General features: G+C 45.2%; 1 protein-coding gene across 6 annotated transcripts in view; it reads right to left on the bottom strand.

Annotated features, from left to right (window-relative positions):
* The window catches only part of SLC7A3 (solute carrier family 7 member 3), a 221,230-nt gene that overhangs the window by 65,849 nt on the left and 129,738 nt on the right, over positions 1 to 25,643 (bottom strand). For all 6 annotated transcript variants that reach the window (XM_029607239.1, XM_029607243.1, XM_029607244.1 and 3 more), the window contains 4 exons: positions 9,408 to 9,547; positions 8,885 to 8,987; positions 8,126 to 8,343; positions 3,753 to 3,916 (listed from right to left, as the gene is read on the bottom strand). In XM_029607239.1, coding sequence (XP_029463099.1) covers positions 3,753 to 3,916; positions 8,126 to 8,343; positions 8,885 to 8,987; positions 9,408 to 9,547 — 625 coding nt within the window. The remainder of the gene's footprint in view (positions 1 to 3,752; positions 3,917 to 8,125; positions 8,344 to 8,884; positions 8,988 to 9,407; positions 9,548 to 25,643) is intronic.

Here is a 25,643-nt window from a genome sequence, read left to right as displayed (position 1 = left end):
CCACTGGATTGTGGGTTACTGAGCTCTTCCCTTGCAATATATATTGTGCTTCTAAGGTAAATTAGTGCAAAACAATCCCTTTGGAGATTTACACTACAGTTAGTTGTCCTGAGTGACTCACTGCTGTTCTGATTAACAAATGATGGTACCTAATCAAATCAATCACACAACCTTAACACTTCAGTTAGTCAGGCAGTTGGTACAATGGGAGTCTAAAGACATTGCTGGCTTGCTACCTTCTCCAAGCAGGTCGAATGGCAGTCAGGACCCCACGGGACAGCTGAAATGAGGCCTAATCAAACTGAGGAGAATGTTGCTGGAGCCAAGGTAATTCCAGGACCATGGGATGTATAGCTTTATCGAGAACATGGAATGCCAGGTGTTCCATGTGAAGGGAGCCAGTGTGAAGCTTTAATGGAGCCAAAATGCGGGTAACTTTCCCCTGGAGAGCATACTCGTAGATGGAGAAGAGGTCCAAAGGAACCAGGCAGAGAAGCATGGGAATCTGGAGGTGTTCCACAAGGGCCTTCATGAGGAAATTTCCACCTGCCCTGGAATCTACTAGCGCTAGTTTGGTGAAGTCCTGGTTGTCCACCGAAAGCGCAACTAGAAGTATTAATGGGGGCCCTGGAGAGGTAAGGCCTAGGATCAGTCCCTCACTGAATCCTAGGTCTGGGAGTTTATCAGCCCTATAGGGCAGCGAGCTATTACGTGTCCTCTCTCGCCACAGTAAAGGCAGAGATCAGCCTGGCAGCGTCGGAGGCGTTCTTCCAGGGACAGCCGGCCACGGCCCAGTTACATTGGTTCCTCTGTCAGAGCTCCAGAGGAAGAGAGGGCTTCCGAAAGAGAAGATGGATGCAGAAGGCAGTTGGCAGCAGCCATACGTCTCGAGAGGGTTGTAACTCTCGATTCCACTCCTGGAGTCGATGGTCAATCCTCCCAGTCAACTCAGAGAGTCAAGGGAGTCAGGAAGTTTGCGAGCCACCAGTTCACCCTTAATTTGGGAGGATAGTCCATCCAAGAAGATGGAGCAGAGACAATTCTCTCTCCAATGGAGTTCTATAGCCAAAGTCCAGAATTCAATGGTGAAGTCTGAGAGGGAGTGACTGCCCTGACGGATGTGGAGGAGATCAGAACCAGAAGCTGCCTGATGGCCTAAGATCATTGAACACAGTATTGAAGATTTCCAAAACCTGCTGGAGGTCCTGAAGGATGGGGTTGGAATGCTCCCACAAAGGGGAGGCCCAGGCAAGGGCCTTGCCATCCAAAAGGGAGAGAATATAAGTAGTCTTGGTGACATGCAGAAACAACGCTGATTGGAAGCAAAAATGCATGTTACACTGGTTAAGGAGCCCCCGACATAGTTGAGGCTCCCTGGAATAGTGGGGAGGAGCTGGAAGCGATATGATGGAATGCAGAGGAATTGCAGGGGAGGTAGGAGCCAGCATAGATGGGGGTCGGTATGCCCACTGGAATAGAAAAGTCTAGGCAGGCGTTCAGACGCTCCACAGAGGCCACTAGAGCTTAAAGAAACCGCTGCTGTTCTGGAATTTTCTGGGCCAAGTCCAGAATGGCCTGCAGGGTGGAGGCCTCCACCGGGTCCACGGCCTTGACAATCTGTTGTGCTGGTAGACTCTTGGACTGAGGGGGACTTGACGCTACCTGTAATGGAGGAGCCCTACAAGTCCCCACCGTCGGAAGGCAAGGCCCTGCTGGAACTTCACCAATACCAGCCTACATTCCCCTTAGGTTGAGCCCTCGGATACTGGGGCTGGCTGGTCTTAGGTGGAGCATCTGCAGAGGTGGAAGTCCAGGAAGTTGGAACGTTTCAGGCAGCACACCGAAGGGTCAGATGAGAAACAGCCAGGGGTTCGGAGAAGAGAGTGGTGATGAAACAGGCCGAAGTCAGGGGCAGGCAGTGAAGTTCGAGGTCCAATCCAGGAAAAAGTTGAGGCAGGCGGCGAGAAGCGTAGGTTCGAAATCCAGTCTGGGGTCAAGCCAAGATCAGTCCAAAAGGGAAGGAAGGAGAAGGCCAGGAACTCAGGAACTGGCAATCCACTACAATGGAGAGAGATTTGACCTATTGCCAATGCAAGGGCTGAAGGGAGGGACCAGCCTTAAATAGTTCTAGGGTGATGATGTCATCAGCAAGGACCACGGGGCTTTTCCCGCCACAGGCCTTTTAAATTCTAAAGAGAGGCGCGGGCGCGTAGGATGTCAGGTGCAGGAGCAGGATGTCGATAGCGTTCCCCAGCCACAAAGAAAGACAGTGGCGGTGTCGGCGGCACCCGGGCCATGAAGAGTTGGAGGCGTCGGCAGCCTCAGAGCTGCATGAGAGCAGCAGTGGTTCAGCAGTGGCATCGGCACTCAGGGCAGTGAAGATAAAGGGCAGCGGCAGCAGCTCCCAGCTGCTAAGAGGAAGCTCAGCACTGGCTTGGCCACAGCAGCGGGTGAGTGAAAGTGCCCGTGGGGCTCCATGAGTGGCAAATGCAAAACCTCTGCAATGTTCAAAATCTTAAAGGACTGAGTAATTACGTAAGAGAAATCATCCTTAGGAAGTAGGCAAACTATTGGAAAATCACTGTCCTCCCTGGAGGGAATACTTCCCCTCCTCCAGATCCTCATCACTTCCATAAGCTTTTTTTCCCTTGAGATCCAATAAGTAAGTATCTGAACCGGAGGAGCTCTCCTCCAACAGATCCTCCTGTGCCTGCTTTCTTGGTTTCTTATGACCAGAAACTTGAGATAAGCCTGTGTTCTTCCTCTGCAGTGTATGCATGTTTGTTTTTTTGTAACACTACCACCCTGTGTCATCTTATGATATTGCTTAGTGTAGAGATTCTGCAGAGTATAGAGCTCTTTTTCCTGATTGGTTATTGATGTTTCTGAGCTCCCTATTGGATTTATTCCTGTTTGCTTTCTCTATTTATGTTCTCTCTCCTCTTTCTATTAGTCCTTTAACAAAAAGCAGCCTGAGTGACTAATTTCCTGTGGGATTTTCAGTTGGAAAAAGGCTTTTGGCAAACCAATAGCTCTCCTGAATCCTCCACAAGCTCCTACGAAGCATTGCTCTTTCATCACTATCTATTTCTATCTGCTATTATTCCATACTAGCCACAATTCTACTTCAGCTGCAGTTGATTTATCTGATTACTGAGCTTCCAGAGACTTATAACAGATGATTCAGGTTGCTGCCTGTATGGCTATTTCTGTCACCTTACAAGTCACAGTGAGTGTTGAACTGTCTCTTCAATCAAATAAATATTGTTTGGCATTCAAGAACAAGTTCTCTGATATTTGAAAGTTGTGAAAAAGAAGGTTTAACTGACTGTTTAACAATTCAAGCAAAGGCTTATAGTTTATGAGAACAGTACAATCTGCCTGAGGTAAATGCCCAGAAGAGGAGGTTCCAGAGACTGAATTCTACCCCATTTAAAATGCCCGATTAAGGCATTTAAAAAATTTTGCTGAAAAAACTGACCAGGATGGAGGAGGAACTGGCTCTGCAACCAAAGTTCTTGCTGCTTTAAATGTTGCAGTACTTTAACTTCTAGATGATCTCCACATCTGCATCAAGCACCACAGGAAACAGGCAGCCAAAGATCCAAGCTTCCTCTCGCCCATCAATCCAAAATGGCCATTACTGAGCAATGCCAGAACCTCTCCAATTCTCACACACCCATCTCTGACAATGCTGAGATTACAGAAAGCAAAGAAAAAACTGAGTCATAGACCCAGCAGCCAGAACTTACTTTAAATGAGAGATGGCTGTCACTTTCAGGCTGTCTCCAGATGATCAAGGTGGCAACTGCTGAAACTATCAATAGGAATATGCAGATGATCATCCAGCCCACACTTGTCTCCAGAAGTGAAAAGTACTTCGCCAAGATCACACACAGTATAGTGAAGGTGACAGCTGAAAAGTGAGATGAAAGCACAGGATTTGTCAAGCTCTGCCATGCTCCCCAAGCTGTATGCAGATCCAGGCACTACTCATACAGGGGTATGCAAATTATTCATACAGACACAAATATGGGTGCCAGAACTCAGGCCTAGCACTTCAAAGGCGATGCTCTGAATGTTGTATACTTTCCATCAAGTAATTCCTCCACACAGAAAGTTCAGGATCCCCAGCTACAACTTAGGACACAAATCAAGAGCTTTGGGGCACTATGACATATAACAACCTCACTGAAGTGATATATTCCCTGTATACCCACATTTTGTATAACAAGGATATAAAACCTACAATTCAGAACTGCAAATAAGTCGAAACAGGAATTTTGTATTCTTTGTGAATTTCCTTGCTAGTAACTACACCCATGTCTGCTCTGTCAATGTGTTTAGGGGTTTGCTACATGGTGCGTTTTAACTGAAGGTGGGGGAAGGACTGAGCCAGCCCTGATTATTTCAGGGCTCCCTCCTTCTGTTTACTTGTGACATCCAAGAACTCTGTCCCCTGCTAGCTACATGTTGTTGCCATCCTACCAGACACCCCTTTAAAAACAGGGCTGAACAGTTCCAGGCTCACTGTACTTAATTTCAAAAGGGGACACATTTAGAGTACAAACATCATATATGGGACATGGTTCTCATACCACTACCTATCAGAAGAATTAAAAAATCTTAAATAGTAATGATAATCTTTATTTTACTATACCAATTTTCAATAAATTTCAAAACAATTAACAATAAAAAAATTAATAGAAAATTACATTATGTTAAAATAATAAAACAATTAGAACATAATAAAACAATCACTGTTAAAAAAAAATAGTAACTGCATAATAAAGCAACTACACAACATAAAACAATAATAAAACCAGTATTCAATCAGGGAAAAATTGAGTATTCAAAGACCTACGAGAATATCAAGGCCTTGATTAGTCCTAACGTTTAGCAGTGTTTGATACCGAAAGGTCAGTTCTCTACTCTCCTCAAACCTGATTTCTCGAGGTGAGGGGATCTGCAAGAGTTTTTTTTGAGTGTGTCTCAAAATTCTTGAAGGTCTATATGGAAGCAAAAGGTTTGCCTCTAGATAAAGCCTTGTATGTAAGGCAAATAATTTTTTTTATTGATCCTACAGCGGAACTAGGAGCCAATGTAAATCATACAAAAGTGTCATATTTGGAGAGGCCAAATATAATTTTAGCTGCAGTGTTCTTAAGTAGTTACATATCTTAAATGTATCTCTGTCATAACAAAATAGAGGGGGTTACAATAGTAAATTCTGGTTAAAGCAATAAATAGCATTCTCAAATCATCCCTACTTAATAAAGCAGTTATCTTCAGAATCATATAGAGATTATAGAAAACAGATCTAGAGAGCAGAGATACTTGCTTTGACACTGACCATACATCCCAATATTTTAATGACATCAACAAGAGGAATGACCATATTTTGCATGCAGGGGACTACATTTGATATTAAATTTACTCTTTCCAAATCAGATGGCTTCACTCCCTGTCAGAATCTTCCAGCGAGGGTTTCACCCCCAATTCCTCAAGCACCTGGGGAATAAGAGGGTGCACTTCCTCCCTCTTAAACAGCCGGACTACGCGGGGGTCATCCCCCTCTGCACCAGGTTCTACCGGATCCTGATAGTTGTCACCCCTATCTACATCTGGAGGGACCTCACCCTGATCTGCAGTGGTGTCCCTCGGGGGCAGAGTGGAGTCGTTCCCCTGCTGGTCGACTGTATCTGCTAGATCGTCCTGAGCCAAAGTTGCCCGGGACGGACGACTGTCAGTTCGCAGATGGGGACGCTTGGGAACTTCCACGCTCCCATCCTGGGCTCTGCGTTTCGCGAGCTTCCGAGCCAGAAATGCTTCATGCATAAGCAGCACATATTCCTGTGAAAATCCCCTCTGTCCCGTCTCATTACTACTAGAATCAGTGTCTGTTTCTCTCAATTCCTCCGGTCTAGGAGTCCACGCAGTGGGGGACAGAGGGGGAGGGACATCCTGGGAGACCTTTTCCACAGGGTGCACAGTGGGGGTTGGGCTCCTTCCGTTAGAGCAGTGGTTCTCAACCCTGTCCTGGGGACCCCCCAGCCAGTCGGGTTTTCATGATATCCACAATGAATATGCATGAGAGAAAATGTGCATGTTATGGAGGCAGTGTATGCAAATTTTCTCTCATGCATATTCATTGTGGATATCATGAAAACCCGACTGGCTGGGGGGTCCTCAGGACAGGGTTAAGAACCACTGCGTTAGAGTAATCCGCCAAGCCTGACCTGCGTGCAGACTTTTTAGGTTTGGTCCTCTTGTCTGAGGCCCCTTCCCCACCCAGTGCACAGTGACGAGGTCTAAATAAGCTGACCATACCTCGCAAGCCCTACAGTGTTCCACCAGAGGAGATTCTGCCATGTTCCTCCTGCAAAAAAGGGGCATATAACTCCCCTCCCCCCCCCTCCAGAAGAAAACAGGTGCTACCACCCAACCCTGGTGACTCCCATCAAAAACGCTGTGAAATTCGGCTACAGGAATGCTGGGGAACTGCGTGGGAGGTCGAAAAAGAAAAAACAAAATGGCCACTGTGGTAAAAATAGCTCCAGAGTCGGCGGTAAAATGAGGCAGGGAGCCTAAAAACGTTCTCTGAGGTTCTTACCAGGGCTGAAACACTCTCCCCTATTCTTCAGGTGTCTGCCTGGCTCTGCACCATCGGGCAGACATATTTACCCCGGGAGCAGCAGTGAACAGGGAACTTGGAGGGTTTTTTGTGTTTTTTTACACAAAAACTAACTTCTAGTAACAGAAAAAAATAAAGCCTAAGCTAAGAATAATAAAAAAAAAATCCCCGAAGGGGCTACTTCCCTGTACTGCAGACACTGAGGAGAAGCCTTCGGGTCACCGAGGGAGCCAGCTCCCTGGCTATCAGGGGACCCAGAACCATACGGGCTAGCACCGCCAGGGGTAACCACCCCCCCCCCCCCTCGGCTCTACCTGAGGGATGACCCAGACACTCAACCTAGCACCTCAGGGAGCAAGAAAAATCCGTCTCACACAGAGCTGCAGGTATACACAACCACCATCAGCTGGAGCAGAGAAATACCGATGAGCTACAGGTGGCACACTTCCGATACCAGTGCCTCGAAGCTTTGCTCTTTGACTCCATCTGCTGGTGGGAATGCATAACCCACTGGTCTGGACTGATTTATTTATTTTATTTAACAGCTTTTTTATACCAACATTAGAATACACATCATATCGGTTTACATCTTAACAGAAGGTGGAAATTACAAAGAACAGGGACGTGTTGCTAGGCGTTATGTGAGGAAAGGAAGGGAGGGCGTGGAGGGAACAGAGATTATTGAAATTAAACTGGAAATGCCTGGTGGAAGAGCCAGGTCTTTAGCATTTTCCTGAATTTAAATGGGCATGGCTCCAGGCGGAGGTTGGAAGGTAGAGCATTCCAGTGAGTCGGGCCGGCAATTGAGAGAGCACGATTCCTTGTTGCTGTGAGACGGGCCTTTTTGAGGGGTGGGACTTGTAGTGTGCATTTGAGGTTTGCTCTGGTGGGGCGGGCAGATTGTATGAGTTGGAATGGTTCGCTGAGCCAGGAGGAATTATTTTTGTGGATAGATTTGTGTATGATAGTGAGTGTTTTGAAAAGGATGCGGGATGAGATAGGGAGCCAGTGTAGTTCCTTGAGGATAGGGGTTATGTGGTCAGTTTTGCGTGCATTGCTGATTATCCTTGATGTTGCATTTTGTAGTATCTGTAATGGTTTGATGGTGGAGTAGGGGAGGCCTACTTACAGGGAGTTGCGGTAATCCAGCTTAGAAGATAGGGTGGCTTGGATGACAGTTTTGAGATCATGTGTGTGGAGAAGGAGCTTGAGCTTTTTTATAACATTGAGCTTGTAGAAACCTCCTTTTAGGCCTGGAGATGTCCAAGTTGTGTTACCAGAAAACGTATAGCTGAGGGCTTCTCATCTCTTTTGGTCTAGCTGAAGTCTGCACAAGTTTACAGCTACTAGCACTATTTCTAAAGCGCTACTAAACATATACTATATAAGCAGAGCTTTTCAGCATAAGCCCACGGGACCATGACATACTTTACCCACTATAGAGCAGTAGGTGGTATCGTGCAATACATGAGGTTCTGAGTACACACTTACTAATGATGGTGACACAAATATAGACGATGCGCCCCGATAATGGGCTGGGGTGGTTGCTGTGGGGGTGAAAGCAGTGTTTTAGAGAGAATGTCTCGCTGCTGCTGGAGTCTGGCTCTGCTAGAGAGATAGCAGGCTTCATGGCCACCTTCTGCTCAGCTCCATTCATATCCATCATGTCAGTGTACTTAGAGGGAGAACTCAGCTGGCCTGGTTGGTACCTGCAGAAAAGGGGAAATGAGTATGCCAGCAATCAAAGTTGAGGTGAGGAACCATAAGATAAACATATCAATAGTTTCAAAATCGTGAGACATGTGAGCATTCCCAAACAATTGCTGGATTCTTCTTCATTGCAAGTCGAGGATTTGTTTTACAACTGAATACTATTTATAGCTTTTTCAGCAGTATTGTACTTTGAGTAATTGTTACATAAAACTGGTATAACAAGTGCTTTTCTGGTTTCCTATAATTAGACATTTTGCACGGATATCCTGCTGCCACCATGGGACAGAAGTGCTCTATGAACATACCTTTTTCACTTGTTTAGTGTGTGTTAAGTTCATTAAAGTAGACTTTTAAAATTACATTTTTTTCTCTTGAAGCTCATACCATAGGACCTTTTTATTTTGCACATCACAAAATGTGTCCTTTGTTTTTGATTATATGCTCTTTTTGTCTTTTGGAGAAAAAAAAAAAAAAAAGGATGCCTATCTCCCTTCTTTCCCCAAAGTGAAGGCAGAGTGGGAAAGGACCAGCACTTACCTGAGAATGAGTACGCACACAGCCACCAGAGAATATGCCAACAGAGTTCCAATAGACATAAGCTCTACCAGGTGTTTCAGGTCAAACAAGAATGCCATCAGAGCTAAAACAAAGCAAAGATTAATAAGCACACCCATATCCTCATACATACAGGCTGTGTGTGTGGGGTATGTGCACACATCTATTGGGAGAAGGATGGAAATTCAATGAGGAGTGAGGTCAGAGGTCTGGTTTGCATATGCATCTGTGAAGGAAAGTCAATGAGGAGCAAGGCTGAAGACAGTATGCACCAGTGTCTTCCCAATGTGTTTAAACATGCCTCGCCTCTATTTGGTCAACGTTTCCTTTTGAAGACAGGAGGTAAAAGGCAACCCCCTGAAGTTTTTTGGGAAAAAATATATTTAAAGGCCACATAGCCTCTATTTGCCAGGGTGTTTCATTCACACATAGCAGGAGGAAGAGTGACAGATGCCAGAAGCAGTCCAAGGTAGACAAAAAAAGAAAACTGCTATCTTGCTCTTACCAGCTATAATACCAGAAACAACAGTGGCAACCAGGGGTGTCTTTGTCTTTAGGTTCACTCTGGAAAGAAATCTGAAAAGAAGTCCATCCTCAGCCATAGCATAAATCACCCGAGGCATAGGGAACATGGAGCCGAGCAAACTAAGAAGAGAGAGAAAAGATGTATTTTTTTTTAAGTTTTATATTCCACATCTTCCATAGATATGTCCAGCACAGATTATAAAAGATACATTCATTAAATAATCACAAAAATACAATAAAACATATCTTAAAATTAAATATAAAATACAAATAAAACTATTTTAATTAATCTCGTTCAAATGCCATCTTAAAATAGTGTGTCTTGACCTTCCTAAACAGTTTAATGTCTCTCTTGGATCTCACTTCTATTGGCAGAGCATTCCATAAATTAGGTCCTGAGTAACCAACGGCACCGGTAGCCCCTGTCACATGGTAGGAGCAATGCCTACCATGTGACAGGGGCTGACCAATGGCACCGGTAGCCCCTGTGACATAGTAAGGGCAAAGGCTATCGGCACCATTTTGAATACTGGCAGCCGACGGCCCAAGTGCAGGAGATCGCTCCCAGATCCCTGCTGGACCACCAGGGACTTTTGGCAAGTCTTGGGGGGGGGGGGCAGGAGGGTGGGGGGTTGTAGTTTGTTTTTTTTGGGGTTTTTTTAATATTTGCTCCATAAGACATACAGACATTCTCCCCCCCCCCCCCCCCCCCCACACACACACACTTTTGGGGGGGAAAAATGCGTCTTATGGAGCGAAAAATACAGTACATTAAGTTTAAAAACTAAGGTTATCTTTTAAAGGTTTTAGGTGCCCTTTAGAAAATGTACTGGTACTATGTCCCTAAATTTAGGCTCCTAATTTCATTAAGCTCATAAATTTAGGGCCCTGATAAGTGGGTGGCTATGGAGTTAGTGTTAGGATGTTGTGGTTCTCTGAAAATAGATGCTTAGAGCCAACAGCTGTAGAGATAAGTTTCTTTATTTAAATACTATAAAGTAATACAAATCTTAAAGGAGAACTTACTACTTACCTGATAATTTCCTTTCCTCTAAGGAAGCAAGGTCCATCCACAGATCTTGGTGATCACCAGGGTGCCAGTCCCACAGATAAAAGCAAAAATGACAGCGTTCCTAGGCCTTACGGGAAATTATAGAAGGTTTATTCCCAACTACTCAGAAAAGGCAGAGCCTCTCAAGGTGATTGGTAGAGAAAGCACCAGAGAAGGTCCAGTGGTCAGAGAAAGCAGAGGAAGTCTTCAAGGCCCTGAAGGAGGCGATATGCTCTGAAACGGTCCTGAGTAGCTCGGACGTCACTGAACCCTTCAGACCAATGCCTCAGAAGTCAGCTTGGGAGCTGTCTTAGTTCAGGTGAAGGCTAGTCAAAAACATCCTGTGGCATACATTAGTCGGAAGCTGATGCCATGTGAAAGGGATTACTCAACAGTTGAGAAGGAGGCCTTGACAGTCAAGTGGGCCTTAGAAGCCTTGCACTATTATCTGCTGGGATGGCAGCTCACACTCATAACAGACCACCAACCGCTCCTATGGATAAAAAGGAACAAGGAGTCCAATGCAAGAAGTGATGAGATGGTTCCTGGCCCTACAGCCCTTTAACTATAAGATCCAACATAGGGCAGGAAGGGAGAATGCCAATGCAGATTTCCTGTCAAGAGAGGTATTTTTGATCAGGCAGATGCTCATCACGGTAAGGCTGAGCTGAAGGGGAAGGAATGTGATCTTACCAAAGGTTATTGGCAGGTGCCTCTCACGCTCTCGGTGAAGGAGAAGATGGCAATCCTGACACCCAGTGAACCTTTCCAGTTCATGTACTACCTTTTGGCCTTCACAGCACCCTGCCCCCCCACATACACACACAAACACACACACTCACAATGTTTCAATGATTGGTTGACTGCCTACTCCGCTGACATCAAGTATACGCAGCCACCTACTTGGATGAAAAAACCCTCAAATTACTGGACATAGCTGTCTTTCCTGGTCCTCCTTAAGGTTGAGACCCACAGGGAATACTGGATAAAAGGGAGGAGCCCTTCAACAGAGTATAAGACCTCAGGGCTTAGAAGGTTTAGACAAGCCCCAGGGAGCCAAAAGAGTCACAGGCTACACAAAGACCTGCTACATTTAAGATTAGAGAAGTATATAAGTTTAAAGACCTACTATGTTTGATGAAGGTTACGACTTATGTTTAAAGACTGTGCGTTGCCTGGCATCAAGGTGAACTACCTAAACTGACTGTTTTGCTTTGTGAGATACCAAAAGCCAAGGTGAGCTGCCTAAGTTGTTTTGTTGTACACTGCATTTTGTTAGGTTTTACTATAAATAAACACTCGTAAGGAACAGCTAGAGTCTGCCTCCTGTTTTCTTCTGGCTACCCCAAGCCACTACGCTCGAGTTACCACAGTATGGTTTACTTTTACTATCAATGATTTTATATTTCATGATTTTTGTTTTATGAGGAATGGTGATATTTCTGTTTTTATATTATTGCACTGCATATGAGTCTGGCTTCCAGTTTAGTTTTTGTCTGCATCTTTCTATTTATACTTTATGGTCTTTTTATTCTTATTTGGTTTACATTTGTGGCTAAAATGAGGTAGTCTGCTAGCTGGGAAAATGCATTCTACCTCGTGGGTTGAAGGTTTTGCTGATTTAGGAAGAGACTTGGATCCATGATTGAAGGGGCTCCTCGGGTGCTAAAAATGATAGTGCTTAAGCCTGCTGGATACCGAAATGCCTGCAGCAAGTGTTTGGGGTTTGATTGGCATGCAGAGGAGCTCCAAGAGGGACTCCACTCTTTTGTTGCGGCAGATAAAGAGAGTGGAGCAGTGATCTTGAATAAGATTTATCATTTCTTTCCCTTTGTCTCAAAAAAAAATTATCCCCATACATGGAGCATCAGCAAGTTTTTTTTGTCAACATCTTCACAATGTTACACCCACCAATCATGGGTCCCAGCCATGACCAGCATTGCTGATCTGCCTGACGCTCAGCTTCCTGACACAGCCTGGTGGCCACCATCCCCTCTCCATGTGGCCGAATGTCGCCAGACAAGTGCCACTGCTGACCCTGGCCCAGAATGCCACCATTGCTGCACGCCATCTGCTTCATTAGGCGTGTGCACATGCATCCTTCCTTTGAAGGTCCAGCAGGAGGAATTCGCTCCAGGCACCCTCCGATGATATCAGCCCTGCTGGGCTGTTTAAGCCAGGGTCCTGCAGCACTTCCTTGCCTCAGCAATGGGTCTCCTGCCTAGTAGAAGTGCCTCAGCAACAGGTCTCCTGCCTAGTAGAAGTTTGGACCCGACTATGACTGCCTGCTGCCTGGACCTGACCTCTTGCTTGGACCTGACCACGACTGTCTGCTGCCTGCCCCGACCTTGGCCTTCTTTGACTCCATTAGTCTGCTGCCTGCCCTGACCCCGGTGTGCCTTTGGATTGTAGTTTTCATTACTGCCCTATGGACCTGCCTAAATCCTGCCAACCACCAGAACCCAAGGGCTCAACCTATGGGGGAAGTGGCTGATATAGGTGAAGCTCCAGATTGTCCCACTACAGGGCACGTTCGCCAGCTGCCAGTGTAGACCTCATGGGCTTGCCCATGAGGCTGTGTCAACTATGCTGCAACACAAAGAGCTCACACCCTCGCTATCCTTCACAGTTTGCTGAGACCGAGCTCGGCAGATTTGCCTCCAGCGTCCGCTATTATCGGCTTAGCACACCAGCTCCAACAGCAGCAGAATAGCTGAACATTATGGTTGGATATCTTCAGGACATCGAGGCCTAGCCTGCTCCATCTTCCTCCCCGGCACTTGTAGTAGGGCCTGCTAATCCTATGCTTTACCATCTTCTGTCCCTGAGAAATGATGGAGATCCACTGAAACATATAGGCTTCCTCAACCAATGTCGGATGCAAATCATATTGCAGGCACCCTTGTTTCTGACAGACCAAGACAAAGTGAAATTCTCTCCTTGTTGGGTGGCTCTGCTCTGGTTTGGGCCTCATCCCTTTGGGAAAGGGATGATCCATTCTTTGGGGACCTGAAGTACTTCCTGCAAGAAATCTAGCAAATTTTCGATGAGCCCAGTTGCACAGCTTCCAAGGTGTCTGAACTCCTGCAGATTAGGCAAGGCTCTCGGTTTGTGGGAGAGTGTGCAGTGCACTTCCACACTTTGGCCTCTGACCTTCAGTAGGGCAGCGATGGCTGAGAATCACAATCCAGGCTAAGGACTCTCAGAGCACATTAAAAAGACTATCTGGCTGCCCAGGTTCTCCTGGATATGTTGGAAAGCTTAATTAGCCATACGGCTAGATCTGAGGTTTCAAGAATGGGCCAGAGAAAAGCTTGGCTCATCACCACATCCACCTCGCCCCAAATTTTCATTGTCCAATAACCTCCTATTCTCCCTCAGAGCTGGTAGCAGCACCAGTAGAAGCAATGCAGGTGGATCGCCTCAAGCTGTCAGCAAAGAAGCAGAGGTGCCATAACAATAACCTATGCTTATACTGTGCTGCATCTGGGCACTTCATAAGTCACTGCCAAAATAATCCGGGAAACTCAAGGACCTAGGCCTGGTGAGAGAAACCACCGTAGGTCATCCCTGCACCTCTCCACAACTGCTAGTATACCAGTACTTCTCTCTTGGGGACATTCCTGTTTATGCTCTTGCCTTTCTGGATACCAGTGCTGGTAGCAGCTTTATCCATGAGGCTCTGATCCAACACTACTGCATACAGATAGTTCCCTTGGACACCCTACTCGCAATCTCCATTTATGGAGAACCTTTGTCTGGACATGTTACAAGAGCCACAGTACCACTAATCATGCAAACAGGGATCCTGCATAGAGAGAAAATAAGCCTCTAAGTGTTGCCCAAAGCAGTCAATGCAGTTACCTTGGGCCTGCCATAGTTCATGCAACATCAGCTCCACATTAATTGGACCACTTTGTAAATTGCCAGATGGAGCCTTTGCTGTTATGAGCAATGCCTCGCCAAAGTGTTGCCTGTCACTCAGTTACCTAAGAGCACCCAGGTCTACCACTACAAAATACTGAGTTTACAGATGTTTTCAGTAAATAGCAGGCGGAGGTCCTGCTGCCTCATTTCTTACATTTGTGCCATAGACTTGGTCCCTAGCAAGGTTCCACTCACAGGCAGAGTATACCTGCTTTCAGCACTGGAACAGAGGCTATGACAAAATATATCAAAGAGTTTGGACAGAGGTTTTATTCACCCCTCTTCCTAACCTACAGGGATTGGATTATTTTTTGTAGGAAAGAACAGGTCATCACATCCCTGTATTGATTATCGTGACCTTAACTCTATTACCAAGAAGAATCGCTATCCTCTTCCCTTAATCTCCGAACTCTGACACCCTTGGAGTGTACAAATATTTACCAAGCTGGACCTTTGGGAGGCATTAAAATTGATCAGAATCTGAGAGGGCGACAAATGGAAGACCACCTTTAACACCTGTGATGGACACTACAAATACCTAGTGATGCCTTTTGGGTTGTGCAATGCACCCGCAGTCTTCCAATTTATGATAAATGAGATCGTCTGGGACCTTCTCTACTTCCATGTAGTAGTTTACTTGGATATCCTAGTTTTCTCAAAGTCTTTGTTAGCACACCAATATCATGTGAAACAGGTTCTCCGGAGACTCTGAGAGCACTACTTCTATGCCAAGTTAGGAGAAGCATACCTTTGAACAGGAGGAATTTTCCTTCTTGGGATATTTTCTCTCTCAACGAGGCCTACATATGGACACAGATAAAGTAAAAGCTATACTGGAGTGGCTCTGGCCGTTGGCCTTATGGCGCTGCAGCACTTCCTGGGGTTCACAATTTATTCATAATTACTCCTCCTTGGCAGACCTGCTCACAGCCCTAACTAAAAAAGGCTCAGACACGAAGAAATGGACCATGGATATTATACAAGCTTCTGAGCATCTCAAAGAAGAGTTCACTCTTGATCCATGCCTATACCACCAAGATCCATCCAAGCCATTCATCCTGGAAGTAGATACGTCTACCCTTGGGGTAGGTGCTGTCTTCCTACAGCATAACCAAAAAGGTACACTCATGACCTGCTCCTACTTTTCAAAAACGTTCTTGGCAGAGAAGTATGCCACTGGTGATTGTGAGTTACTAGTGGTCAAGCTAGCCCTAGAAGAATGGCAACACCTATTGCAAGGAGACAGGCACCTAATAACTATCCATGTGGATCACAAAAACAGAGACTGAACCCTCAGCAAGCTCGCTGGCTGTTTTTATTTATTTTTTTAAATCTGTTTGACTTTTAGTTGCAGTACTACCCACAGAGAAGAACCGACATGCCTATGCTCTCTCATGCTCCTTTGATACTGAGGTCTCTCTGTAGATTGTGGTTGTTGTCACATTCACTGTTCCTCCTGGGAAGACTGTGGTCCCCCAGTGCCTACAAAAAAAAGGTTCTTCTGTGGGCCCATGACTCCCGCTTGGCAGGCAACCCACGTATCACCTGGAACTTAGAACTGTCTGACATTGGTGGCTCAGATGAAGATAGATGTGAAGCGTTACATAGAATCCTACTCCACGTGTGCCATTAATAAATGTGTATGAGCACAACCTTAGAGGTTATTACAGCCACTGCCAGCCCCCAAGAATCCCTGGACCCATTTGGCCACTGATTTCATCACTGACCTTCTCCTCTCTAGCAGCATCATCATCATATGGTGATAGTGGATAGATTTTCTATGATGGCTTATTTCATACTTCTCCCGGGCCTCCCATCTGCACCTGAATTGCCTAAAGTCTTTGTCCAACACATCTTCCATCTACATGAGCTCTCCCTCCATATCCTCTCAGACAGGGGAGTTAAGTTCACTGCCTGCTACTGGAAAGACTTGTGTAGGAAGTTTTGAATTATGTTGGATTTCACTTCAGTTTACCCCCCCCCCCCCCCCCCCCCCCGAGCAATGAACAAACCAAGCAAGTAAACCAGAGTCTCAAGGCCTTTCTTCAAATCTACATAAACCAACGGCAGGATAACTAGGCCTCCCTCCTCCCATTGGCCGAATTCTCCCATACTAACAATGTAACAGTTCCACAGGGTCATCACCCTTCTACACAGTGTTCAGATGCCATCCCCTTTTACCAAGACCTGTTCTCTTGCCAGGCAGCTAACCTGATGAGACAGTAACTGTGGCAGAAGACACACCATCTCCTAGAGCCAGTGGCTGAGTGCCTTAAAAAACATGCAGACAAGAAACATTGCCTAGCACCTCAATTTCACCCAGGAAGCTTGTTTTGACTGAGCACTAAAAACCTGTGTTTGACGATACCGTCAAAGTTTGCACCACAATTTATGGGTCCATTTCCCATTGAGCAACAATTGGATCCTGTAGCTTAACAGCTTAAAGTACCAGCATCTTTATGGATCCATGTTTCCACGTCTCACTCTTGAAACCTGAAATTTTCTCTTGACCAGACAGGCCGCCCCTTCAGACCACCAAAGTTGCTATGGAAGAAGACACTCAAATTTGATTTTGAATTCCCGAAGGGTGCGAAACAGGTTGCAGTATCTTATCTCCTGGAAAAAACAATGGACCCAAGGAAAACTCTTGGAAACTAGCCTCAAACCTCCAAGCTCCCCAGTTGGTACAGAATTTTCACAGATGCTTCCCCGGGAAGCCCAAGCCCAGAAAACTGGGGAGGGGGCTGTGGAGGGGGATTACTGTTACAACAAGGATATTTGCCACATTCCGGTCTGGAGATCTTGTAGTACTCTATGAACTACTACTTGTTTTGGGACTTGAATATATTTTAGTACACCAAATATCTTCTGTCTCCTCTTGTAAAAGGAATTGTTTTTGTCATTTTTTTGGACAAAAGCAGGATATGACTTCCTCTGATGGAGATATACTTCTGGAGGTGGAGAATAGAGATCCATTGGAAGATCTGTGGACTATCTTCGGAATATGATATGACAACTATACGACTGTGATTGTTCTTGAGAGTCAAACAGTATTATAAGTTGTTCTTTTGGGGTTGTCTTAACTTTGGATGAAGGTGAACTTTGAGACTTAACCTGTGTCTTGCACTGAGGATTTCTTGCCTGACTTTGCATGGAGGAACAGAGGCTCCTCTATGAAGAAAGGTTAAAGAGGTTAGGGCTTTTCCAATTGTAGAAAAAACGGCTGAAGGGAGATATAAGAGAGGTCTATAAAATCATGAGTGGAGCGGAATGGGAAAATGTGAATCAGTTTCAAAATGTGAATCTTTCAAAAAATAAGATGACTGGGGGACACTCCACGAAGTTAAAACAAATTGGAGAAAATATTTTTTCACACAACGCTGAATTAAACTCTGGAATTCATTGATGGAGGATGTGAAGACACAGTAGGCAGAAAGGTTTTGAAAAGTTATTGAAGGAAAAGTTCATAAACTATTAACCAAGTTCACTAAAAGGTGAATTTTAAAAGCCCGACATGTGCATCAATCAGGGGACATGTGACTATGTTAGGCTCGCACATGTCAAACAGATTTTAAAAGCCACCTGGATACACACATAAATGCTGCTGCATGCATTTATCGGAACTTCTCAAAAAGAGGTGGGGCGCTGGGTGGGGTCTTGGCGGGCATGACAGGTACACATACATTTTGGAACTTTAACCAGAAATTTGAGCATAAATACTTACATGATCCGGTGCGCGCTGAGGCTCCCATCACATAACTTTACTTCTGCTATAGATGGTAAGTCCAAAAAAAAACCAAGCCATTTCGGAGGGGTTGCAGGACTTATCAGCTAACTGGTGAATTGGGAATGAACTGATAAAACTGACAAAAGAGTTGGCATGTGTCCCTTTTAAAATTCCATCACTTATGTGGTAGAAGTGGGTTTTGTGTGCTCAGGCACGCATCCACTTAAAATTGGATGCACTTGTGTGCACGACCAGGCTATTTTATGTGCGCATATACACGAGTATGTTATAAAATAGCCACATCCCTGGATGCAAGCTAACAAACATGTGCTCATGTGTACCCACACACCAGTTTGATAGTTACTGTCCCTAAAAAATAGCCACTACTTATTACAGGCATTGGGATCTATTTACTTTTTGTGTACTTGCCAGTTACATGTAACCTAGATTGGCCACTTTTGGAAATAGGATGCTGGGCTTGATGGACCCTTGGTCTGACGCAGTTTGGCAACTCTTATAAAGTTTCTGATTTTAGAATCATATACTTCAAAATAGGAAACACTAGCTAATTGTGATGGAGGAGTTGGAGAATCTGTTATATTGGGTAAAACATTTTTTGATGCAATCAAGCTACATTTTCCTGATAAAAGGGATGATGTCCTGTTTGGAAAGAGGATGCACTATTTTGTCAACCGTTATGATGGGATTGCCAAAGAACGGTATAAAAAAACTAAAAATTATATATACTTATATTTACAAAGCTTAGGATTGCCAAAGAACGGTATAAAAAAACTAAAAATTATATATACTTATATTTACAAAGCTTTATATTTATAAAGCTTAATGGTAATTATAATTACCATTAAGCTTTAACCCGTACGCCCTATGGCATCACTTCATATTTATTTCCTGCCTTATCTTCTTTCCAGCTTGTTGCAAGCTTCCAAGTTCTCTTCCCTGTTGATTGTAACTTTGACTCATTCCTACTTACTGTTTATCTTTCGTTTACTTGAATAGTTACCCCAGTTTTTTATTCTTGTTAATTGTAAACCGATCCGATATGGTTATTTACTATGAAGGTCGGTATATAAAACTGTTAAATAAATAAATAAATAAATACATACATACATATATATATATATATAAACCCAATAGATAAACTGATTCTGGCACTAAAATGGGCATAGATTGTTTAGTAGAAGTGGATTTGGAATAAACAGACTTTTTTGGTTGGTGGACGTAGATATTTTTTATCTCAGCAGTAAGAAGTTGATGGAATCAATAAAGATATGGTACCTTGGCTTGTTGTCATTACCTACAAAATTATGATGTCACTGAAGGCACTTTTCTAAATGTCAATATGTTGTTGGTGACCCCAGGGCCTGTTTAGTCTTCAGAATGCTTTGGCACTGAAAAGCATCTATTTTCTCTCCCTCTTTAGTAGAGGGAATAGCACTTGTGCCAAGACTTCTGAGTCATGGTGTATAGCAAGAGAGGACTTTACCTTTTGATATAATTGACAAGCCCTCAACTGGTGATGGTTTATTTTTCGCTGACTCTGAGGGTTGAGGAGAACTAAAAATGTTTTTGAGTGTACAACCACTGGATCTTCTTGGATATCCAGGCTCAGGCAGCACAGTTCAGATCCTAATGGGATGATCCGAAGTAGCAAACACAGTTGCCATGTTAATCTAATAAAGTCATCTAGTATAAAATGCAGGGACATATTTTAAAGCTAAATTGTAGCCCACCATAATGAAGATCTTGATCTTGGAAACTGCCTAATTCCAGCAACTCAGGTAAGCGATCTTGGTGTCCAAGTTGACACAAACTTAACTATGAAGACCCACATTAGCAAACTGATCAAATCCTGAGCCGACAAACCTCAAAACCGTTTTGCAATCTCTAATATTCTCAGACTTAGATTACTGCAATTCTCTATTTCTAGGACTTCCGGCTCGTCATCCTAAACCACTCCAACTACTGCAAAATGCTGCAGCCAGACTACTGACCAAAAAAAAAAGTTTGACTACATCACCCTAACCCTGATAGCATTATATTGGCTACCTGTACAGTCGAGAATAATATACAAAGTACTAAGAATAATATACAACATGAATCCAAACAATGGTTTGATGGGAACAACATTCAAACCACATATTCCCACACGAGTGCTTAGATCGCAGAACAAAGACTTGCTAGAAATCCCAACCATAAAAAATTATCATCTAACACAAACTAGAGACAGAGTGATATCAGTTGCAAGCCCAATGCTATGGAACTGTTGCATTCGTGCCTGTTCTCGCCCTCACTCCACTCTCTCTACCTTCAGGTCTGACGGACAGATGCTGCCGCGGCTTCTCCTCGCCGCTTCTCCCCGGAATCCCTGGGCTGGCCTGACACTGCGGATCCGCCATGTTCCTGATGACGTAAGGGCGCGCGCTCCAGAGTTTGTACCGGCAAGGGCGCGAACCTCAGGGGCGTCCCCCCGTAGTGACGTCATCCGCTTCAAACTTAAAAGGTCTTTGCTTGCAACTACGAATCGAGTTAGCAAGGGGAATTCTTTCTCCGTTGCTCTGCCTCCACAAACTTACCAAGGGGTACCCGCTCCTCGAGGGCCCCGCTCTCTTCTTGATTTCAGATTGCTAAGACGGGATCCGGTACTCACTCCTCGAGGGCCTACATCCCTGAATGCTCAGAAGACTCCTTACTGCCTGGAAGCGATTGCAGACGTGAACACTGAGTTCTATTACAGATAGGAACCGGTACTCACTCCAAGAGGGCCCATGTTCCTAATCTCTGAAGACTCTCTTCTGTCTAAGACGTTAATCGCAGGTACGGAGATTGTGTGTTATTATTGCAGATTGCAGATAGGAACTGGTACTTGCTCCACGAGGGCCTATGTTCCTAAAACCCTCCAAAGACTTTCTTCTATTCCAGAAGCCATTTCATACACAGATATTGTGAGTTCTTATTCCAGACTGCATACAGAAACATAGAAATGACGGCAGAAGAAGACCAAAGGGTCCATCCAGTCTGCCCAGCAAGTTTTGCACTTTTTTTTTTTCCTCATACTTATGTTACTCTTGGCTCTTAGTAACCTTTTGGTTCTATTTCCCTTCCACCCCCACCATTAATGAGAGAGCAGTGTTGGAAATGCATCTAAGTGAAATATCTAGCCCAATTAGTTAGGGTAGCAACCGCCGCAATAAGCAAGCCATACCCACGCCCACCCAGACTAAATAATTCAGTCCTTGTTGGTTGTTGTCTGTATATAGATCCACCTTTCTTCATTCCCCCTGCCATTGAAGCAGAGAGCTATGCTGGATATACGTGAAGTATCAGTCTTTCTCCCCTGCCGTTGAAGCAGAGAGCTATGCTGGATATGCATTGAAAGTGAAGTATCAGGCTTATTTGGTTTGGGGTAGTAGCCGCTGTAACAAGCAAGCTACTCCCCGCTTTTTTGTGAATGCAAATCCTTTTTCCCACATTTCCTCTTGCCGTTAAAGCTTAGAGCAATGTTGGAGTCACATTAACCGTGTGTATGTTTATTGAATAAGGGTATTATCTCCAGGTAGTAGCTGTCATTCCCGCGAGCCACCCACTCTTCATTCATGTCCTCTAGACTTTATGGATCCACAGTGTTTATCCCACGCCCCTTTGAAGTCCTTCACAGTTCTGGTCTTCACCACTTCCTCCGGAAGGGCATTCCAGGCATCTACCACCCTCTCCGTGAAGAAATACTTCCTGACATTGGTTCTGAGTCTTCCTCCCTGGAGCTTCAAATCGTGACCCCTGGTTCTGCTGATTTTTTTCCAATGGAAAAATATAGGAACCAGTACTCGCCTACGGCTCCTATTCCTGAATATACTGAAGACTCTCTGTTGCATAGAAGCCATTACAGATATTTACAATTGTGAGTTTATCATCTACAACTGGTTATGTATCCAGCATACCCTGTCTACTCACTACCTATAGTCTCTCTCTACAGCTCAGCAAACCAGAGATCGAAGTTCCAGAATCGGAGGGACTTCAGCCCTGCCAGGCACACCAGCTCACTACTACCACCTCTGGTGGTTCTACTTCCTGTCTAATAAAGAACTGTTTGTCTCCATACTCCAGCCTAGCCGGTGTTCCCTCTCAGGATTATTCTCCTGGGGGCGCTGTCATCGGCCCAAGGATTTACCAGTTTCCATTAAGTGTTTATTCCTTACACTACTAGAGCGGTATCATACAGACTGCCACTCTGTGGGAGCCAACCCACAACAGATCATTAATGCCGCCTACAAAGTATTACAAATTGCTAGCTCCTCCCCTTGGGGGAGCAGTATTTAACAGGAACTCAATGTCAGAGAATCTTCGAATAATAACAGACATTAAGAAATTTAAGAAAGAACTGAAAACTTGGGTATTCAATAATGCTTAATCTCTGACTGGTATAACCAATTCCCCCTCTCTTTGATAACCAGCTATGTTCTGCACATTACCTCATATTCTCATCCCCCCCCCCCCATAACGATTACAAATGCATCTTATATGTCTGTCTTTGAAGTACACCCTTAGATTTGGAATGTTTACCTTGAATTTTTACCTGTATGTATGCCTGCCTTTGTAACTCATCCTTTGTCTGTGTTAAACCTCTACACCGTTGTGATCTAGTGATTCTCACGTGGAATAAACGTATATAAAACACTAAAATATGAGTACTGGAGTTAGGCCTCTTTCAATGGAAAAGAGATTCTAGAATGAGGGACCTTGGGGGAGGGTAAAAGGGGATAGACTCAGGAGTAAACTAAGGAAATATTCTTTATTGTTGCGAATGTGGACCCTTGGCCAGAGGTGGTGTTGGCACTACCTGTGAGGGAGACCCCCGCAGGTCCCACCGTCGGGAGACGAGGCCGGACAGGAAGCAGATGCCAGCAGGAGCTTCGCCACTACCAGCCCTCATTCCCCGCAGGTTGAGCCCTTGGGTATTGGAGCCGGCTGGTCTTACTTGGGCCTCTGCACGGACGATCCCGTAGGCACGGCCAGACGAGGCGGATGGTCACGAGGGACCAAAGATTCGAGGCAGGCAGAAGGCACGGTCAGGTCTGGTTTGGGGTTCAGAGGCAAGTAGCAGAAGATGTGGTCAGGTCCGGTCCAGAGGTCAGAAGCAGGTGGCAGGAGACGAGGTCAAGAAGCAAGCCGGGTCAAGAGCCAAGGTCCGTCCAAGGGAAGAGGAGTCTGGAACAGCAACTGGAAGGCAGGATCAGGAACACCAAACGAGCACGCTGGAGAAGACAGCGAGTAGACCTATTGCCAAGCTGTCTGCTGGGAGCCCGATGCAGCCTTAAATAGGCTGCAGCCATGTCATCATCAAGAGGAGCCGGCAGCAATTTTCCAGCACTGGCCCTTTAAGGCTTGGGAAGAGGGGCCCATGTAGGAGCGATAGTCGGCAGCATCCCAGCCACCGAAGACTTGAGGGGAGATTCCTGCAGCCCTGAGAAGGAGCAGCTTGCATTGGCAGCAACTCCCCACCGCTGCCAGAGAGCCAGGGACTGCTGCCGGCACTTTAGAGCGGTGGGAGGTGAGTGGGACTGGCCATGGATCCCTGCGGTCAGAGAACATAACAGTACTCCCCCTTCTCCAGGAGGTTTTGGCTTCCTAGGGTGGGAGGCGTGAAACTGCTTAATCAGGTCTTTATCTATTATGTTGGAGGCGGATTCCCAGGAATTTTCTTCTAGGCCAAAACCTTCCCAGGAGAGCAGGTACTCCTACTTTTGGCCTCTTTTCCTTATGTCCAGTACATCGCGCGCCTGATAGGTGGTGTTAGTCTCAGAGGTGAGTGGCTGCAGTTTAGATAACCTCCTTGAAGGCTAGCACAGTACCAGAGGCTTTAGGAGTGAGGTGTGGAAGGAGTTGTGAATCCTTAAGGATGGAGGCAGGTGGAGCTGATAGGTTACGGGACCCAGTTGATGGAGCACCAGGAAAGGGCCGATGTTTCGTGGTGCCAATCGCATAGGTTACGGCAGTGTTTCCCAACCCTCTCCTGGAGGCACACCTAGCAGGTCAGGTTTTCAGGATTGCCGCAATAAATATGCATGAGATTGATTTTCATACCCTGGGTCTCCAATGTATGCAAATCTCTCTCATGCATATTCATTATGGATATTCTGAAAACCTGACTGGTTAGGTGTGCCTCCAGGAGAGGGTTGGGAAACACTGGGTTACGGGACCCAGTTGACAGAGCACCAGGAAAGGGCCGATGTTTTGTGGCGCCAATCGCATGGACGGGAGCTTGAGGCAAATGTAGCACGTGCTGAGCCAGACCTTCTCGCCGGGTTTGAATCATGGGGCCGGTCTATGGTGAGTGTCAGCAGCCCTCTTAGCTTAAATTCCTGCTTTGCGCAGCAACTGCTGCGTATGGTTCCAAAGGAGGTGTAACTCATGTGCCATCAACTGAGTTGCGGGCGAAGGGACAGTCAGTGGTAGAGGCATGGGAGGAAGCATCTGTCTTCTGTAGACAATCTGGAAGGGTGAGGATCCGGTGGTGGAGGAAGGGTGAGAATGTAGAGCAAACTCCGCCCAGGGGAGTAGTGCTACCCAGTTGTTTTGACGTGTGTTGACATAGGTGCGGAGAAATTATTTCAACGTGCAGTTCGTCCTTTCCGCTTATCCATTCGCCTGTGGATGGTAGGTGGTCATGAAGTCCAACGAGACATTATGATATTCTCTGTTTTATTCTCCATTCCTTTCCTAATAATCCTTTGCATTCTATTTGCTTTCTTGGCTGCTGCGCACACTGAGCAGAAAATGTCAACGTATTTTCAACAATGGTACCTAGATCCTTTTCCTGAGTGGTGACTCCCAATGTGGAACTTTGCACTGTGTAGCCATCACTTTACACTTGTCCACATTTAATTTGCCATTTGCTTTGTGCTCTTTAGATTTTTGTATTTCCCCTGAAGAAGGCACGAGGTTGCCGAAACATTGTCAATGTCGGGACAGCAGGACAGACTTTGAGCACATGAATAATATTGTGGGATATATGAGCGGAATACTTATTTATTTATTTAGAATTTTTCTATACCGACATTCTTGAACAAAATATCAAATCATATCGGTTTCCATTTAACAGAACAGTCGCGGCTATGGCGTTACATAGAACATTTGAGCAATGAACATAGAAACAGGTCAACAATAACAGACAACAGTAGAATAATTCGACAGTGAATAACAATGCATAGAGCAACAACAATTGGGGCGGCTGTGGGGCGTAACATACAATAATACGTTTAATGGAGTATCATTTTGAGACTGCATCATAGATAGGGCGTGGTGGGGCTTTAAGGCATGGGGTAGCAATGAAAATCTGGCTGAAGGAAGGAGGGAAGGGGGAGAAGGGGGAGGGGAAGGAAGTGAGGCATTGGATCATGATCGGAGGAATATGTCAACTTGCAGATAAGTTGACTTATAATGAATTTTAATGATCTGAAAAACATCAGTGAAATGATTTTTAAACAGTTTAGTAA

The sequence above is a fragment of the Rhinatrema bivittatum genome, chromosome 6 (assembly GCF_901001135.1).
Source record: "Rhinatrema bivittatum chromosome 6, aRhiBiv1.1, whole genome shotgun sequence".
NCBI lineage: Eukaryota > Metazoa > Chordata > Amphibia > Gymnophiona > Rhinatrematidae > Rhinatrema > Rhinatrema bivittatum.
This window is presented reverse-complemented; position numbering and strand designations above follow the sequence as displayed.